The 14,030-nt window shown below is 37.9% G+C and overlaps 1 protein-coding gene across 13 annotated transcripts in view; it reads left to right on the plus strand.

Moving 5' to 3' along the window:
* Positions 1-14,030, plus strand: part of ZNF248 (zinc finger protein 248) — a 69,767-nt gene that overhangs the window by 24,731 nt on the left and 31,006 nt on the right. For 5 of the 13 annotated variants that reach the window (XM_053671419.1, XM_053671422.1, XM_053671417.1 and 2 more), the window contains one exon: positions 7,531-7,563. The exons of the other annotated variants lie outside the window; for them this stretch is intronic. In XM_053671419.1, coding sequence (XP_053527394.1) covers positions 7,531-7,563 — 33 coding nt within the window. The remainder of the gene's footprint in view (positions 1-7,530; positions 7,564-14,030) is intronic. 13 annotated transcript variants of the gene reach the window in all.

Here is a 14,030-nt window from a genome sequence, read left to right on the forward strand (position 1 = left end):
ACTCTGTGGGAAAACATATTTGCTAATGATACTTCCGACAAGGGTTTAATCTCCAAAATATACAAGGAACTTACATGATTCCACTCTAAGAAGACAAGCAACTCAATTAAAAAGTGGGCAAAGGACTTGAGCATACACTTCTCCAAGGAGGACATACAGAGGATCCAGAGACACATGAAAAGATGCTCTATATTGCTAGCTATCACAGAGATGAAATTAAAACCTCAATGAGGTACCACTTTACACTGCTCAGAATGGCCATCATAAATAAAGCAACAAACAATAAATGTTGGAGAGGTTGTGGGTAAAAGGGGACCCTAGTTCACTGTTGGTGGGATTGCAGACTGCTACAACCACCATGGAAAACAGTATGGAATTTTCTCAGAAAATTAAAAATGAATATGTCTTTTGATCCAGTAATTCCACTGCTGGGATTATATCCTAAGAACCCTGAAATACCAATCCAAAAGAACCTATGCACCACAATGTTCATAGCATCATAATTTACAATAGCCAAGAGTTGGAAGCAATCTAGGTGCCCAGCAGTAAATGAATGGATGAAAAAATCTGTGGTACATTTACACAATGGAATTCTACACAGCCAAAAGAAAGGAGCTCCAACCCTTTGCAACAACATGGATGGAACTGGAAATCATTATGCTAAGCGAAATAAGCCAGGTTGTGAAAAACAAATACCATATGATCTCACCTTTAACAGGAACCTAAACACCAAAACAAACAAGCAAGCAAAATATAACCATAGACAATGAAATAGAGAACAGGCTGACAGTGACCAGAGGGGAGAGGGGAGGGAATTTCAGGTGAAAAGAGGAAGGATTCACAGGAAGAAATATAAAGGATACATGGACAAAAACTAAGGGGTGTGGAAATGAGAGGGAGGTGGGGTGCACTGGGAGGGGGTGGGCTGGGTTAGGAGTAAAAGACAGAAAACTATACTTGAACAATAATAAAATAAACATATTTTTAAAAATCCCTTCCAGGCAGTGTATTTTTCCCTATTAAGTCTCTCTGGGCACTGCTAACAGTTTGAGCCTTTGCTGCCCTCCTCTTATCAGTCCATGTTGCACCCTTCCTCCCTCTTCACTGGCTGGGCTACTGTACAGGAGAAGTCCTTGCAGGAGAGGTCCTTGCACAGTATTTGTGGCTGGGTTTTTTTGTTGTTGTTTTTTTTTAGCAAAATTTCCTTTGGTTGCCAGCTACTGTTCTTAACAAGCACCAGGCTTTTCAGACAGGCCAGTTCTCTGACCAGTCCCAAGACTCTCTGGGTCATAGTCTTGGTCCTACTCTTCTCCAGTCTCCAGGTGTCTCCCTGCCCCCAGATTTCTCTGGTATTGTCTCAGCCAGAGACCACAGTCTAAGGTGGGGAGCATCCCCTGCTGTGTGTCTCCCACTGTGTCAATTCCCCCAGTGACTTAGAGCATCCAAGTTTCTCCTAGGCTGGTCTGGCTTCCCTGGTCTGGAAGGGGAGGGAGCTGCAAAATTGGAATCGCTACCTACACTTTCTTCCAAAGTTCCTAAGGCATCAGGAACTGGGACCAAGGCTGCCATGGTAGGTCCCAGGCACAGGGCCCAGCAACCTTCCCATCTGCCTACAAAATTTACTTACCATCTGTTTTTTAATGTCCTCTGCAACCTTTGACTTCCAAGCTTCATATAATCTGGGACTCCATTTGCTCTTCACTCTGTTCTTCAGAAGATCAGCTAGGTGTCCCAGTTGGGTGCATGAGCAACTGGGTTAAGCTTCTACCTACCTCCCTGCCGACTTTAGGAAGTAAATTTTTTTAAGCTACTTACATACATGTCTTTTTATAAACCAGTTTTAATAATTTCTTCCAGCAGTAGACATATACATACACAGACAGATAGGACTAGAGACATAAAAGGTTTATTTTAATATTTTAGCCATGAGACAGGTACACATACACATACAACCCAAATATTAATTTGTAACAGTTGGAATAAGTTAAGATTATTTAGGTGGCTGAGACTTTTATTGTTTTTATTTGTCCTTGATAAACATTTTTTTAAGGAGACCAGGGCTAGGGTCTGATCAAGCAAGGGACCTTTTCAGCCTCTTGTGCCTTTTAACAAACATTTTTCCAATTTTTCCCCCTTTGGTTTAGTCTTAGGCTGTTGTGGGCAGTGTTTACATTGTGCTATCTGTAGGAATCCTTGTTACTGAGAGTTATAAAACTGCTACTAACTTATAATTTTGCCTAATTTCTGAAATAGAATTACTAGATTATTTGAAATATCCTCTCAGGTTTTAGCTAGGACAAATGGTAAGAAATTTTAAAGCACATACCTATATAGCCAATGTATTTTTTAGGATTCACTTAGAAATTATTTTGTCCTTTAGAAGCTTCTGTTTATTAATTGTGCATTCTGTAGGAGTACTCGTTAAATGGGTACTTATCCATTTGGAAATAGCCATCCATGGCTCCTGTGGATGCATGCAGGGAAAAACCCCTTTAAATTTCAATTAATGCGTTTGACCTGTACCGAACAAATAAGGAGGGAGGTCCACGAACCTATGAGGCCTTTACAGTAAAGGAAACCAGCCCATGGAAGGTACCATACCTAGTGCAGGGTACACTGAACAATGAAGATGAGGCCAAGTCAGTTCTCTTAATAGTCTCTAATATGTTAATCCCAAAATAATATGGGCTTCCAAAGTGAGAAGCAGTCAAGCCTCTCATTTTGATATTAATAAGTTGAGATCAATAACAATAACACTTTAGGTATCATTAATTCAGGCAGAAGCCTAAATAATGTTCCAGTTAAGAGACAAATGCAATAGGTATGTGTGAGAAAGGGATGGGGGGATAATTAACATCAATAGAAGAAAGGCATTTCTATTGTGTAGATAATATAGTGATGCTAAATCTAAACAGTTTATTTAAATTTTCAGATGTACTCATCAGTCTACTAGTCCTATCTGTTTTTGTTGTTACCATTTCTATAAACAGGTTGTTGGGGAACAAGTTTGCTTAGGCTCAGTCCAAAGATTATTTTATCCTATTTTAAACATTCCAAAGATTTGCAGCATTGATGTGGAAGGCAGTTCCTTTGGCATGGTAGGTTCAGCTTCATTTTAAAGTGGTTTCAGCTTCCGCCAAGATGGAGGCATAGGTGGAGACGCCATGCTTTCTCACACAACCAAATTTAGAGACAACTAAATATTAGAAACAGAAAACACAGCCAGAACACAGAAAATTGAACTTTTTGGAAGTCTGATAAATTCTTTAGCCTGACCGGTAAGAGGGTCGAAACCAGCAGCTGGCAGAGCGGGGTTGCACAGGAAAACTCGGTCAGACGGACTCAGGCACTCGGACCCCAGGTGCAGGGTTGCAATGGGTGGACCTAGTGAGTGATCCAGTGAGCGACCGCGGGGAACCAGACAGGGAGCAGGGCCGAGATTTGACTGTGGTCACCCATTCCTGCGCAGATGGACCAGCAAGGGAGTGGGCCGTAGGACGGGCCCCAGCAGGCCCCAGTGGAGGGCGCCGCCATTTCCCCACTCTGACCATGCCCCCACATCTAGCGTCACAACCCAGCCACCTGGGAGTCCAAGGCTCTGCTCCTCACACTTAACAGGCACGAACAGACCAAAAGTGGCTCAAGAAGATCTCAAAGCCCCAGAGCCTATAAATTTAAGTGATGAAGAAATAGCAAAACTCTCAGACGCACAGTTTAAAACACTGGTGATCAGGATCCTCACAGAACTGGTTGATTATAGCCACAAATTAGAGAAACATATGAAGGTGAAACTAATTGAAATGAATGGAATTGCACAGGAAACCAATAGCGATGAAAAGGAAACTGGGACTCAAATCAATGGAGTGGACCAGAAGAAAGCAAATAATGGCCAAACAGAAAAGAGCAAAGAAGCAAGAATTCAAAAAAAATGAGGAGAGTCTTAAGAACCTCCAGGACATCTTTAAACACTCCAACATCCAAATTATAGGGGTACCAGAAGGGGGAAAGGAACAGCCACCAGTGGAAAACTTATTTGAACAAATAATAAAGGAGAATTTCCCCAATCTGGCAAAGGAAATAGACTTCCAGGAAATCCAGGAAGCTCAGAGAGTCCCAAAGAAGTTGGACCCAAGAAGAAACACACCAAGGCACATCATCATGACATTAACCAAGATTCAAATGAAGGAGAGAATCCTAGAAGCAGCAAGAGCTAAGGGGACAGTCACCTGCAAAGGAGTCCCCATCAGACTGTCAGCTGATTTCTCAAAAGAGACCTTCCAGACAAGAAGGGACTGGAAAGAGGTATTCCAAGTCATGAAATCCAAAGACCTACAACCAAGATTGCTCTATCCCGCAAAACTTTCATTTAGAATGGAAGGACAGATAAAGTGCTTCTCAGATAAGATCAAATTCAAGGAGTTCATCATCACCAAGCCCTTATTATATGAAATGTTAAAGGGACTTATCTAAGAAAAAGAAGTTAAAAAAAATGTGAACAGTGAAAGGACAGCAAACTCACAGTTATTAACAACCACACCTAAAACAAAAGCAAACTAAAAGGACAGCTAGATCAGGAGTGGAAACATAGAAATGAAGATCACATGGAGGGTTAGCAATGGGAGTGGGAGGAGGAGAAGGGGGGAGAAGGTACAGAAAATAAGTAGCATAGACAGTAGATAGAAAATAGATGGGGGGGCAAGAATAGCATGGGAAATATAGAATCCAAAGAACTTGAGACACATGGTCATAAACTAAAGGGGGGTAATGATGGGGACGGGCGGGGGTAGGGTGGAGGGGAATGAAGGGGGAATAGAACAACTGTAATGGCATAATCAATAAAAAATTTTAAAAAAAGTAGTTTTATTTATAATACTGTTTACAGGAGTTATGGTACACCTCCTTCATGATGGAGTGTCCCCATAAATTATTAGGAATTTTGTACAGAGTTGTGTATTTTCTCTTGTTTATTAATTTACTCAATTATATATGTTAGTTTGAACTCATAACTATGTATTTACTCTTTAGTTATAGAATACTACCTTGTTAATTTTGTTGCTCACATTGTTCCAGCTTGGTTATTGAGACCACTTTCAATTAGTTTCTCTGTCCTTTTGATACACCACATTTTAGTGTTTTTATATTGTACTTCCTTACTTCTCCATGGAGGACATACAGAGGGCCCAGAGACATATGAAAAGATGCCTAGCATCACTAGCCACCTGAAAGATGCAAATTACAACCACAATGAGATACCACTTCTCACCGGTCAGAGTGGCGATCATAACCAAATCAACAAACAAGTGCTGGTGAGGTTGTAGAGTCAAGGGTGCCCTAGAATGCTTTTGGTGGGAATGCAGACTAGACTGGTGCAGCCACTGAGGAAAACACTATGGAATTTCCTCAGAAAAATAAAAATGGAACTGCCTTTTGACCCAGTAATTCCACTGCTGGGACTATACCCTAAGAATCTAGAAACACTAATTCAAAATAACCTATGCGCCCCAGTGTTCATAGCAGCACAATTTACTATAGCCAAGTGCTGTAAGCAACCTAAGAGCCCATCAGTAAATAAGCCCATCTAGTAAAAAAAGAAAAGACAATCAGTGGTACATTTACATGGTGGTATACTATGCAGCAGAAAGAAAGAAGGAGCTGCTACCCTTTGGGATAGCATGTAGAGAGCATTATGGTAGGCAAAATAAATCAGGTGGTGAAAGACAAACACCATATGATTTCACCTATAAGTGGAACCTAATCAACAAAGCAAACAAGCAAGGAAAAAATAACCAGAGATATTGAAATACAGAACAAACTGACAGTAACCAGAGAGGAGGTGGGAAGGGGTAATGGGGGAAAAGAGGGAAGGGTTGTCAGGTACATGTATAAAGGAAACATAGACAAAGCTAAAGAGGGATGAGGATCAAATGTGGCAGGTGGGGATGGCTAGGGTGGGTGGCAGTGATTGGGGAAAAATGGAGACAACTGTACTTAAAAAAAAATAAAGAGATATTCCAGTTTTATCTTATATATTCCCTGTTCTAGAATTAGCCTTTTCTTCTCTGAGGAGCTCTGGTTTGTTTTATTGGGACATTGTATTAGAAACCAGGTTTGGGGAAGCTAGGTGTGCTTATTGCTACTGATGTGTCATTGTAGACTCTCAGCTGACTGAACAAGGAAGTATATGTATATACTAACTCATGTATATACACATATATAAAATATATGAATATTTTAGTATGCAATCATCTGTATCTTAATTATTAAGTATTAGTTCATACTGATGTCCCCTGGTATAATCATTGCTGCATGGAACATTCTGTCTAGCTTTTTCCTCTCACTTCTCTGTAGTCTCCTACTTTAACAATGAGAATCTGGCTATCACCATCCAAATTTCATTGACTTAACTATTCAATTTTAACATATGTGTATAAGTGATTTCAGAGTTGTCAACCCATGGGCTTTTGTTTCTTTCCGATTTTTGGCCATGGTGAATTAAGTTTCTAGGGACATACAGATGTGGTTTGGGCATGGATATAAATTTTCAAACACCTAGGGTGTGAAGTTGCTGGATCATATGTTAAGACTGTTTATCTTTGTGTGTGCCTGTCAAACTGTTTTACAAAATTGCTATATCCCTTGGCATTCCTACCAATTATGAATCAAAATTCCTATTGTTTTGCATTTGGGACCGAAATTGATATTGTCACTGTTTTGGATTTAACCGGTCTAATGAATGTGTTATGGTGTCTCATTTTTGCATTTCCCTAGTGGCAGATGATGTTGAGCATCTGTTCATGTGTTTATTTGCTATCCATATATCTTTAGTGACATGATTGTTCAGGTCTTTTGCCCATTTTTTAATTAGGCCAGTTGTTTTTCTTATTGAGTGTTATTATATATTTGTTTTTCTTATTGAGTCTTTTGTATATTTCAGATGCAACTCCTTTATTAGATATATTTGTTGCAAATATTTTCTACTAGTCTGTAGCTTGTTTTGTGTCTGTTTGTTTTCATTTCCTTAGAGGTCAGGTTTTATTTATTTATTTTTAAAATTATTTTATTGTTGTTCAATTACAGTTGCCTGCATTTACTCCCTACCCCTACCAGCCATCCCCACTTCCCTCCCCTGCTTCTGGTCCCCAGATTTTGTTTTTAATAAAACGCAACCCATATATTTTTTCATGTTAATGTGCTTTTTCTGTTATATATAAAATCTCAGCACCAAATCCAAGATCACATAGATATTTTTTCTGTTATGTGTTATGTTCTATATTTTTTAGAAGTTTTATAGGTCTTCATGTTATATTCAGGTCTGTTTTTCACTTTTACTTAATATTTGGGTAAGTTATAAGGTCTTTGTCTAGTTTTATTTTTTATTTCCAGTTGATCATATACCATTTGTTGAAAGACTTATTTTTTTTTAATTTAATTATCTTTGTGCCTTCATCAAAAACCAGTGGAATGTATTTTGGTGTGTCTGTTCCTGGACCCACTATTCTGTTTCATTGATCTATGTGCTTTTTTCACTAGGAGCATGCTGTCTTGGTTACTTGTAGCTTTGTGGTAAGTCTTGAAATCTGATAATGTGAATCCTTTTTTTTCCTTCTTCCACATTATGTTGGCTATTCTAGGTCTTATACCTTTCTATATGAACTTTAGAGTGATTTCTTCAGTAGCTACAAAGTAGCTTTTTAAAAATTCAGCTACATTGAATTTATAGATTAAGCTGGAAAGAATTGACATCTTAATAATATTGAGTCTTCTAATTGATGAATATGGAATATATCTCCATTTACTTAGATCTTTGATTTCTTCCATTTGTTTTGTGTTTTCCTTCAAATCCATGTGTATATTCTGTTGGATTTATACTTGATTACTTTTCTGTTTGATATTATAATTGGTAATTTTTTTCATTTGAAAACATGAAATTCTAGTTGTTTATTCTGATATACCAAGGCATGTCTGGAAAAAGCCCAGCTATTGTTAATGTAACAAGAACAGTTTGTGTGAGATTTATGTAACCTGACAGCCAAGGAGAGTGGACTAGAATGAGCATGCATAAACAGTGATGGTTTCACTGTACTAGTCAGTGAGGGCAATAGACACCATTGAGAGAGCATGTGTACTGTGTGGCCATCACATTCAAAATGACTGAGTAGAGCAGTGAATCTGCATCAATTATTGCATTAAGCTTTAACATTCCTCCATGAAAATTATTCGGTTGATTCAGAAGGCCACAGCTGTGGGCAACTGGTAATTGGCAGCTTCATCACAACCATACACCAGCTCATCTTGGGTAATATTTGGCAAAACATCAAATCACCCAGGTGACTCAGCTCTGCTCCAGCCCAGATTTAGCACCGTGAGACGTCTAGCTTTTCCCAAAACTTAAATCACCTTTGAAAGGGAAGAGATTTCAGACCATCAGTGAGGTTTAGGAAACTATGACAGGGCAGCTGATGGCTATTGAGAGAATTGTGTGAGGTCCCAAGGTGTGCCTACTTTGAAGGGGACTGAGGTGTAATTTTTCCTTGTACAATATTTCTTGTACCTTATATTTTCTTTACTAAATGTCTTTATTTTTCATACTACATGATTGGATATCTTCTGGACAGACCTTGGAGGTAAATAGTTGACTTTTTTATTGTATATTGACTTTTACCCTATAAAATGTTGCTGTATATGCTTATAACTTGTAGTTGTTGTAGGTGTTTTGTAGTCTTTGGGAATTTTATATACATAATCATGTTGACTTCAAATAAAGACAGTTTTTTTTTTAAGATTTTATTTATTTATATTTAGAGGGGAAGGGAAGGAGAGAGGGAGAGAAACATCAATGTATGGTTGCCTTTTGTGCATCCCCTGCTGGGAACTGGCCTGCAGGGAACCGGCCTGCAACCCAGGCATGTGCCCTGACTGGGAATCGAACCGCGATTGTCTGGTTCACAGGCCCGCACTCAGTCCACTGAGCTACACCAGCCAGGGCTGACAGTTTTATCTTTACATGTATATATATTATTTGTTTGTTTTTTATCTTACTGTAGTCAGGATTTCCAGTACAAAGTTGAATAGCAATATTGAGACAGGACATCCTTACCCTGTTCTTTTGCTCAGGGGAAAAGTGTCCAGTCTGTTAACATTAAATGTAATGTTTTTGTAGATGGTATTTATCAAGCTGAAAATGTTCCCCTCTTTTCATAGTTTGCAGAGTTGCATGGTTGTTTTTTTTTTATTATGAGTGGATGTAGGATTTTGTCAAATGCTTTTTTCTTCATCAGTTAACATGATCATGTAATTTTTCTTCTTTTGCCTGTTTGATGTGCTAGACTATATTGATTGATTATTTATTTTCTTTTATTTCATTTTATTTTTTTAATTTAATTTTATTTTAATTATTGTTCAAGTAGTTTTACTCCCATCCCAGCCCATCCCCCCAACTCCCCCCCCATTTCTACCCCACCCCACCTCCCGCTAGTTTTTGTCTATGTGTCCTTTATAGTTATATCTGTAAACCCTTCCCCTTTTCCCCTGAAACTCCCCCCCTCTCCCCTCTGATCACTGTCAGACTGTTCTCTATTTCAGTGTCTTTGGTTATATTTTGCTTGCTTGTTTGTTTTGTTGTTTAGCTTCCTGTTAAAGGTGAGATCATGTGGTATTTATCTTTCACTGTCTGGCTTATTTTGCTTAGCATAATGCTTTACATTTCCATCCATGCTGTTGCAAAGGGTAGGAACTCCTTCTTTCTTTCAGCTGTGTAGAATTCCATTGTGTAAATGTACCATTATATTTTGATCCATTCATTTACTGATGGGCACCTAGGTTGCTTCCAATACTTGGCCATTGTAAATTGTGCTACTACGAACATTGAGGTGCATAGGTTCTTTTGGATTGGTATTTCAGGGTTCTTAGGATATAATCCCAGCAGTGGAATTACTGGGCCAAAAGGCAGATCCATTTTTAATCTTCTGAGAAAATTCCATACTGTTTTCCATAGTGGTTGTACCAGTCTGCAACCCCACCAACAGTGAACTAGGGTTCCATTTTCTCCACAGCCTCTCCAACACTTGTTTGTTGCTTTGTTTATGATTATCATTCTGACCGGTGTAAAATGGTATCTCATTGTGGTTTTAATTTGCATCTCTCTGATGGCTAGTGATGCTGAGCATCCTTTCATGTGTCTCTGGATCCTCTGTATGTCCTCCTAGGAGAAGTGTATGCTCAAGTCCTTTGCCCACTTTTTAACTGGGTTGCTTGTCTTCTTCGAGTGGAGTTGTGTGTGTTTTATATATTTTGGAGCTTAAACCCTTGGCTGAGGTATCATTGGCAAATATGTTTTTCTGTATGGTTGGTTCTCTTTTTATTTTAATACTGTTTTCTCTAGCTGTGCCAAAGCTTTTTATTTGGATGAGATCCCAATTGTCTATTCTTTCTTTATGTCCCTTGCTCTAAAGCATATATCAGTAAAAATGTTGCTGCATGAAATATCTCAAATTTTCCTGCCTATGTTCTCCTCTAGGATTTTAATGGTGTCACAGCTTATACTTAAATCTTTTATCCACCTTGAATTTATTTTGGTGTCTGGGTTAAGTTGGTTCTCAAGTTTTTTGTTTTTTTTTTCACCTAGCTGTCCAATTCTCCCAACACCATTTGTTGAAGAGACTATTTTTATTCCATTTTATGTTGCTGCCTTTGTCAAATTTTGTCAAATATTAATTGAGCATAGAGACTTGGGTTTATTTCTGGGCTCTCTGTTCTGTTCCATTAGTCTATGTGCCTGTTTTTATGCCAGTACCAAGCTGTTTTGATTACAGTGTCCTTTTAATACAGTTTGATATCAGGCATTGTGATCCCTCCTACTTTGCACTTCATTCTCAGAATTGCTGCAGCTATTCAGGGTTATTTATGGTTCCATATAAATATTTAAGTGTTTGTTCTATTTCTGTGAAATACACCATTGGTACTTTAGTAGGTATTACACTGAATCTATAAATTGCTTTGGGTAGTATGGACATTTTGATAATGTTAATTTTTTTATTCCATGAACACAGTATATGTTTCCATTTGTTTCTGTCTTCCTTAATTTATTTCTTCAGTGTTGTGTAGTTTTCTGAGTACAGGTGTTTTACCTTCTTGATTACATTTATTCCTAGGTACTTTATTTTTCTTGTTTCTATATCAAATGGGATTTTTTTCCCCTGATTTCTGCTTCTGCTGTTTCATTGCTGGTATACAAAAATGCCTTTGATTTCCAAATATTGACTTTGTATCCCACTGTTTTGCTGAATTCATTTCTTAGGTCAAGCAGTTTTTTGGTGGAGTCTATAGGTTTTTCTACGTATACTATCATGTCATCTGCAAACAATTATGGTATTGTTTCCTCTTTTTCAATTTGGATGTCTTCTGTTTCCATTTCTTGTCTAATTTCTGTGGCTAGGACTTCCAATACTGTGTTAATGGAAGTGGTAAAAGCTAACATACTTGTCTCATTCCCAATCTTACTGGGGAAGTTCTACGTTTTTGTCCAGTGAGTATGATGGCTGTAGGTGTCTCATATATGGCTTTTGTTATATTGAGGAGTGCTCCCTGTATTCCCAGTTTACTGAGTGTTTTTATCGTAAATGGGTGCTGTACCTTACCAAATGCTTTGTCTGCATCTATTGATATGATCAAATGATTTTTGTCCTTGATTTTGGTTATGTGATTTTTTATGTATACTGATTTGCAAATGTTGTACTATCCTTGCATTCCTGAAATGAATCCCACCTGGTCATGGTGTATGATCTTTTTAATGTATTGCTGAATGCTGTTTGCCAATATTTTGATGAGGATTTTAGCATCTTTCTTTATCAGCAATATTGGCCTGAATTTTTTTCTTTGTTGTATCTGTATCTGGTTTTGGGATTAGGATGATGATGGTTTCATAAAAAGGGTTTGAGAGTCTTCCATATTCCTGGATTTTTTGGAATAGTCTGTGCAGAATAAGGGTTAGCTCTTTCTTAAATGCTTTGTTGAATTCTTCTGTGAAACCATCCAGTCCAGGGCTTTTGTATGTTTGCAGTTTTTTGACTACTGCTTCAATTTCATCTGCTGTTATTGGTCTGTTCAGGCTTTCTGATTATTCTGAGTTTCGATAGATTATGTTTTTCTAGAAATTTGTCCATTTCATCTAGGTTTTCAAATTTTTGGCATATAGTTCTTTGTAGTAATTTCTTACAATCCTTTGTATTTCTGTGGTATCAGTTGTAATCTCTCCTCTTTCATTTCAGATTTTGTTTTCTTGGGTCCTCTCTCTTTTTTTCTTGATGAGTCCACTTAAAGTTTTGTTGGTTTTATTTATCTTTTCAAAGAACCAGCTGCTGGATTTATTGATCTGTAAAATTGTCTCTATGTTGTTTAATTCTGCTTTGATCTTGGTTATTTCCTTCCTTGTACTTGCTGTGGGCTGTCTTTGTTATTGTTCCTCAAGTTCTTGTAGGCATAGTGTTAGGTTGTTTGTTTGAAATGTTTCTATCTTTTTCAGGTAGGCCTGCATAGGTATGAACTTCCCTCTCAGGATTGCCTTTGCTTCGCCCCATAAGTATTGGGTTGTTGTGAGTTCATTTTCATTTGTTTCCAGAAACTTTTTTATTTCTTCCCTAATTTCATTCTTGACCCATTCATTGTTTAATAGCATGCTACTCAATCTCCATGATTTTGAGCATTTTGGGTTTTTTTTCTTGCTGTTGGTTTCTAGTTTTAGGGCCTTGTGGTCAGAGAAAATGCTTGATATGATTTAAATTTTCTTGAATTTGTAGAGGTTTGTTTTGTGTCCTGTCATGTGGTTCATCTTTGAAAATATTCCATGTGCATTTGAAAAGAATGGGTATTGAGGTTCTTTGGGATGAAGGGCTCTATATATATCAGTTAAGTCCATTTCATCTAGGGCTTTGTTCAATGCCACAATATCTTTGTTGATATTTTGTTGGGAAGATCTGTTTATTTTTGACAATGGGGTGTTGGAATCCCGAATTATAATTGTGTTACTGTCAATATCTTTCTTGAAGTCCTCTAAGATTTTCTTTATATACTTGGGTGCTCCTATGTTGGGCACATATATTTACAATGTTTATGTCTTCTTAGTGGATTCTTCCCTTGAGCATTATGAAGTGACCTTCTGGGTCTCTAATTATGGCACTTTCTTTGAAGTCTATTTTGTCTGATATGAGGATTGCTGCCCGGCTTTATTTTCCTGTCCATTTGTTTGGAAAATTTTTTTCCAACCCTTCGTTTTCAGTCTGTGTAAGTCTTTTGTCCTGAGGTGGGTCTCTTGTAGGCAGCATATGTGTGGGTCATGGTTTCTTATCCATTCAGCTATTGTGTGCCTTTTAATTGGAGCATTAATCCATTTATGCTTAAGGTTATTATCGATAGGTATGTATTCATTGCCATTTTCCTACCTGTGTTCTTCTCTCTCTCTCTCTCTGTTTTCCTTCCTTTCCTTAGAGCAGTCCCTTTAGCAAGTCTTGCAGAGCTGGTTTGTTGGAGGTGTATTCTTTTAGACTTCTTTTGTGTTGGAAGGTTTTTATTTGGCCTTCTATCTTGATTGAGAGCCTTGCTAGGTAAAGTAGCCTTGGTTGCATGCCTCTGGTTTTCATTACTTGGAATATTTCTTGCCATTCTCTTCTTGCTTAGAGCATTTCCATTGAGACGTCAGCTGCTAACTTTATCAGGGCTCCCTTGTTGATACTTCTTTTTTCTCCCTTGCTGCCTTTAAGATTCTCTCCTTGTCTTGGAATTTTGCCATTTTAATGATGATGTGTCTTGAAGTGGGCCGCTTTGGGTTCCTCTTGAATGGGATTCTCTGTTTTCTGAATTTGTGTGACTTTTTCTCTTATCAAATTAGGGAAGTTTTCCATCATCACTTTTTCAAACAGGTTTTTTATCCCTTGCTCTGCTTCTCCTTCTGGTATTTCTATTATATGGATATCATTATGTTTCCTATTGTCTTGCATCTCTCTTAATCTCTCTTCATTCTTTCTGAGCCTCTTTTT

Source organism: Artibeus jamaicensis, unplaced genomic scaffold (genome assembly GCF_021234435.1).
Source record: "Artibeus jamaicensis isolate MK-2021 breed Jamaican fruit bat unplaced genomic scaffold, CSHL_Jam_final contig_687, whole genome shotgun sequence".
In the NCBI taxonomy this organism is placed as follows: domain Eukaryota; kingdom Metazoa; phylum Chordata; class Mammalia; order Chiroptera; family Phyllostomidae; genus Artibeus; species Artibeus jamaicensis.